Source organism: Lithobates pipiens, unplaced genomic scaffold, assembly GCF_037356315.1.
Source record: "Lithobates pipiens isolate NorthernLeopardFrog02 unplaced genomic scaffold, aLitPip1_a1.2 Scaffold_8, whole genome shotgun sequence".
In the NCBI taxonomy this organism is placed as follows: domain Eukaryota; kingdom Metazoa; phylum Chordata; class Amphibia; order Anura; family Ranidae; genus Lithobates; species Lithobates pipiens.
The window spans coordinates 554,249,627-554,255,785 of NW_027507903.1; the positions used below are offsets into that span (position 1 = coordinate 554,249,627).

A 6,159-nucleotide genomic window follows, 5' to 3' on the forward strand; every position below is an offset into this window, starting at 1 on the left:
TCATAACTGCAAGAGGCATGATGGGCAGACCAACCACCAACTGAAAGAGTTTGCAGACTGGCAAGACTACTGCTAATTGCAAGGTAGTGACTTTATTAGTCTGAAACAGGAAGTGCTATTAGTGGCATGTTCTACAGGTAAAAAACAGAATCTTGCGAGCTTCCATGTGAAAATCCAAATGATAATTAGAGATGATTAAAGGACAGCTGCTAGCATTGGTCACATCCCATATGCTTGTGCCAAAAAAGTTTTATACCAATATAATGCTGCGCTATCCAAATATAATCATACGGTAACCATACTAAATGATCTACAGGTAGTAATCTTTGCAGCGGTTGGGCAGCCTTTTGGGTGGCAGCGCCACTTCTAATAATATCTTTATCTGTGTAATGCATCTCTTTTCAAGATGCATAACATTCTTTAAGGCTTCCTGCAGGACTTTTTGTGGTGTTGTGGTGTTCATACAGAAAAAGCAACACAAAATTACTGTAGGCACTGAGTTTGGGCAAGATAAGTCTAGTTTTTTGCAATTGCTGCGCCTTGACAGACCATTTAAAATAGACTTCCCTAACCCCACTTCTTAACATGTGTAACAAGGTCCCAGGCCGCCTTTGGTCTAATGAGCACTTCCAGGGCCAGAGATGGCTGACATCCTTCTGTATATGGTGGGTTGTGAGGCATAGTGGGTGCAAAGCAGTTAGATTCATTGGGCACCAGACATTTCTTGAATGCAAAAGAGATTTTATTTCTCTTAACAGAACTTTGGGAGCGAGGGTTAGGGCCAGGACACCCTTTGTTATTTGCCAGATTAATTGGTAGACACCAAGACTTGAACAGAAGAGCCATGCAGAGAAAGGAATCCAGCAAGATACCACTTCTGAATGTGGAGGAATGCTGTCTACTATGGCAGCAGTCTTTAGCAGTTCCTTCACTCCCACAACAATCTTTTCTTGTAGTTCATCAGCCCACTGAGCTCCCAGTCTCTCACTAGACTAGCTGATCCACTGCCACTGAATCCCTTGAGCTCCTCCAATCTTCAGGGTTGCCTCTTCCTCAAGCGTCACCACATATCTCCTACTGAGTCCCTAGCTTGGCACTCAAGATGCTTCTCAAGCTTCACCCCATTGGCCTGCTCGGTCCCTGGCCTGACACACAAGGCTTCTCTGCAAGTGTCACCTCCACTGGCTGAGTCCCTGGCTTGATAAATGCTGAAGCCAACGGATTCTTCACCATCCCTGGTTGGCATGGGCGTCCGCAGATAGAGGCAAGGGGGGGGTCAAGTGCCCCCCCCCCCGGAATCGGCACGGTGTCTGCACACAGACACTGGTGTCTGTGAGCAGTCCTTGCAGGCACGGCAGGGAGGAGAGGGGGTGCCAGATTGTGAGCTTCACTATGCTCATAACACTCAGGAGAAGTTCTTGAGCAACTTGCCCAACTGCCACACTACCCCATGTTCTGAACTCTGATACAGCTGCACACTGAACTGAGGCTGTGCTTGCCTACTTCACTGTAGCTGCAGCCGTACCAGACAGGAGGAAGACGATTCTGCCAGGTTTGTCTGCTGTCCAAGTCAGAGTGATCAGTCAGAGCAGCAGTGAGGGTGGGCGGAGCAGGAAGATAAAGTTCACTCAGCAGCCACTGTCCAGCCCAACAGTCACCAGAGCTCACCCCAGACCAGCTAAGAAGTTCCTGAAGCCATGGAAGCTGCCATTAAGGTGGAGTGCTAAATGATATTTGTAGAACAAGCTGGGTTAGTGTCAGCTTGTTCTGTGTCATGGTCTGTCTGTAATCACCAGTGCTTGCAGATTACTATTCAATTATAAGTATCCAGCAACTCTGATAGGACCCCAGACCAGGACTACTTCCCAGGCTCATTACAAATCTGTAATGGACATGTTTAAGGCTACATGTTTTGATTGCAAAGGAGGTGAGCGTCTGCAAGAATTAATTTCTGACCAAACATGTGATCACTTGCATATTCTTTAAGGTCAGTTACAAATGTCTAAAAATCTCTCTCAGTATAAATCTTTTTGGGCATTCTGTATGTAGCTGTTAATATTTTAGAAGAAATTTGTATTTTAGGCTAACTAAAGACGCCCAACATTAAGCGCAGCTTGGTGTCTTCGCTCTGGTCACTAGAAAAACTTGTCCTGGCACAGGGAGCGCTGCAAGTTCAGTGTCACTGGACACAATAGGAGACAGTAGCAGGTGTATGGCCACAATAGGAGTTATACAGTATGGACAGAATATAATATTTATGCTATTGTGCCCATATAACTGCTATTGTGCCTATATAGATGCTGTTGCACCCATATAGAAGCACACCAGCCTCTATATGGGCACAAAAGCAGCTATATGGGCACAACAGCATAAAGATGCAATTGTGTCCATACAGATTTGAAAATCTCCACTGTCTTAAGCCAATGCTGCACCATGCAGGTGTAGTTTTTTTTTTTTTTTTTTTTTTTTGGTAATTGATTGCCTAATTGTATGTTTATTTATACCTTCACTTGCTGTGGTCGCTCGCAGCATATTTTGCATGGTTTTGAATGTGGCCCACATCAGGTACACTCTCTTCCCCCCAAAAAGGGCCAAATGTGGCAGTGGAAGGGGGGAGAGTGCAAACAAGTGGAGCTTCCCCTTTTGGGTGGAGCTCTGCTTTAACACTGCCACAAACCACCAATAGGGAGGGTAGATTGAAAGTAGAATTCCAGCTTGCACTAGCCTTAAAAACTGCCCCCCCGGTCCACTTACCCCTAACACCTATGTGGACTAACCTATTTTCAGACTGTTCCAATCTGGTCATGTTATCTCACCTGTGTGATCCAGCAGCGTATGCAGGGGAGAGGAGGGAGCAACAACTACTGTGGCATGGAAACCTAGGGGTGACATCACCTCATCAGGCTTTATCAGCCATTGCCAAGCTTTTTCTCCCCTGCAGCTGCTGTTGACTGACACAGGTAAGATCACACGACCAGACCATAAAATGATGCCCCCCCTGAAAAAAGTTGTGCGGACGCCCATGCTGGTTGGTGAGAATACTGCTCCAGTACTTGCTTCAGCTACTCAGTGGTCCCTGGTAATAAGGTGGTTGGTCCCTTAGTGGCGACAGCTTCCCTTCTACCTCTGACCACGACAGGTTTGCCGACCGGCAGAACCGTCAATCATGGTTGGACGGCAAGCCACAATCTCAACCCTGTGCTGCTCTCTTGTTTCTGAAAAGACCCTCAGACAGCCGAGCAGCCAGATGTGCCTGGGATAGGCCCAAACTCCGGCTTGGCAGCCTGGGCAATACAACACACGTCCACCCAGGCAGCCATCCGGGTGGCACAGAACAGCGATCACCTAACTCCACCTAAATATAAAGGCTCTCCCAGCAGTCCAAGGGATCCAAGAAAACCCCTGCCCATTGGCTAAAATACTCCATATAACCATAATCTGGCCATTTAGAATATAATTCATGTATCAAAAATGGTTAAACTGGCATGTTGCTCACAACAAACCAGCATTGCAAATTATTATTATTATTCAGGATTTATATAGCGCCAATGGTTTAAGCAGCGCTTTACAATATAAAAGGGAGACAATACAGTTATAATGCAATAAAATGCAAGGGGGTTAAGAAGCCCCTGCTCAGAAGGGCTTACAATCTAATAGGGTGGGGAAGGTGGTACAAAAGGGTGTAACTGTGGGGAATGAACTGATGGTGCTAAAAGATTAGTTTGAGACGTGATAGGCTTCCCTGAAGAGATGAGTTTTCAGGGATGCCTGAAGGTAGCATGAGTAGGGGATAGCCAGACAAGTTGAGGGAGCGAGTTCCAGAGGCTCTGAAGAAATCCTGGAGATGAGCATTGGAGGAGGAGATGAGGGGGCTTGAGAGTAGGAGGTCTTGAGAAGAGCAGAGAGGATGGTTTGGGTGCTATTTGGAGACTAGGTTGGTGATGTAGCTCGGGCCTGAGTTGTGAATGGCCTTGTATGTTGTGGTTAGTATTTTGCAGAAGGGATAGCCTATGGAGAGGCAGGCCAATGAGAAGGGAGTTGGAATAGTCAAGGCGAGAGATACCAAGGGAGTGAATGAAGAGCTTGGTGGTTTCATTTGTTAAAAAGGGGCGAGAGTCTAGGATTACGTCTAGTACCCTGGCTTGAGGGGAGGGACTGATGGTTGCATTGTAGATTTAGTTTAAGGAAGTGGTGCGACATCCATGATATATCTGTTGGTGATTTAGCAAATCCTTAATCTTCTAGATTTGTCTACATTGTGACTTTTATGCTGTAATGTTTCTCCAGGTACATGATGATGAGAGACTGCTGGCATGCCGTGCCATGCCAGAGGCCCACCTTTGTACAGCTGGTGGAAGATTTGGACCGTATATTGGCTCTCAGTTCTAACCAGGTAAATGTCATTTTGCAAGGAGTTGCAATGTTCATGCACAATGTGTAATAACTGTATAATAAATACATAAATAACTCTGTGCCTTCTCTTTGCCATAGGAGTATCTTGATCTGGCCATGCCAGTGAGTCAGTATTCTCCATGTTTCCCAGACACAAGAAGCTCCACGTGTTCTTCGGGGGAAGATTCTGTTTTTTCTCATGATCCCTTACCAGACGAACCTTGTCTTCCCAAATACCCCAATGGAGGACTTAAAAAACGCTGACCGTCTAATCGGAGGTCCCCGCTTTCCCTAAGACTTTTGTATAACTTTCATGCATTCCCCAAACATGAACATCCATTCTACTTCTTGGTTCCCAAGAACCATGGTACTATTCCAGATCATGTCTTCAGTCTTACCTCATACTTTGAAGAACCTCTGGGATTTGGACAATTGAAGTGGAAAAAAGACCAAGTATTGCATACCCTACGACCTGTGTCCACACGAAAATTCCCTGGTGACAGTGTAGGTACAATGATGTCAACTTACAAGGAAATCTCATCCATCACACTAATCAGTGCCAGCTGTCCTTAAGTGAACTGTTTGGATCTTTTGAGGTCATTTAAATGTCACCTCAGGATATTGCCTCTCAGCTTATCTTTTTCAGATACTTTGGCTACAGTGCATATTGATGTTGCACTTGGCTTTTTTGTGCATTCATTTGGAGCATGCCTTAACCATCAAAAACATTTGGAGATCAACCTAATGTAGCCCATAGTTGACATACTCCAAAACTCATTTGGATAAGCTCCTCCTTTCCAGATACACCACGAATGTCTTCTGTCCACAATTAGTTGAACTGGCTGATACATGCAGAAAAACTAATAAGGATATCATTATGCTTCATATTTGAATGTCTAAGTCTTAATAAATTCAAGGAATGTTTTAAAGAACCTATCACAAGTGGACTGTGCCTAAATCTTGCACATCAATTTTTAACTGTCAGATTTTAACCTCTGCTGGCCAGCTAACGGTACAAAGAATAGACCAGTTCCCTTGCTGCTGGTTTTCTTGGTTTTCTGATCTAGGCCTATGTCTCAGCTCTTGCCCGAAATTCTGCTTGTCCTATAGTTCTGTTATTAAATATAGGTCAGACAAGGAGCCGAAGGGAATGTATTGGAGATATTGGTCTAATTCACATTATTCTGAAAAATGGGAGATATTTCCTTTTTAACAGGTTTCAAGCTAATTGTAATATAAATATGGGTAGCAGAACCCGTTAATGCTTTCCTTGTGTATATAGCTAGAAAATGTATAAATATGAATTATATATTTACATGTCTTTTTAAGAAAAAAAGTTATGAAATATATACCAGTTTGGTAGTAAAGTGGCTGGTAGATGTCAGTTGCTATAAACAAAAAAAATCATATATTTTGCTACATTTTCAGTTTGTATTTTTTTTTAAATTATGTTCTAAGATTTTCTTATTTCCAGTACAAGTCCCTTAATAAAGAGAATCGGCTTCAGTTAACATTTTTATATATGGTTTCTACTTTTTATTGCAGGTACATGTCTTGTGGTTTCAAATATATTACTTTGTTTTTAATTCAATGTATATTTTGTTCATGTGTGGGTCATTTCCACTTTTATTGTTTGGGGTTGCAAAAATGACACAGTCCCTACAAATATGTGATCCATTAATTTTTTTCCTCTTTTTTTTTTTTTTTTTTTTCCCCATGGGGCTCTAGGAGAGGCTAACTCCCCAGAGCAACAAAGACAGGTTACTT

The 6,159-nt window shown here is 43.5% G+C and overlaps 1 protein-coding gene across 3 annotated transcripts in view; it reads left to right on the forward strand.

The window, feature by feature from the left end:
- FGFR1 (fibroblast growth factor receptor 1) overlaps positions 1–5,903 on the forward strand; it is a 126,763-nt gene extending 120,860 nt beyond the window's left edge. For all 3 annotated transcript variants that reach the window (XM_077469936.1, XM_077469938.1, XM_077469937.1), the window contains 2 exons: positions 4,288–4,393; positions 4,492–5,903. In XM_077469936.1, the coding sequence (XP_077326062.1) occupies positions 4,288–4,393; positions 4,492–4,656 (271 nt within the window). In that variant the 3' untranslated portion in view covers positions 4,657–5,903. The remainder of the gene's footprint in view (positions 1–4,287; positions 4,394–4,491) is intronic.
- Positions 5,904–6,159: the final 256 nt, after the last annotated feature.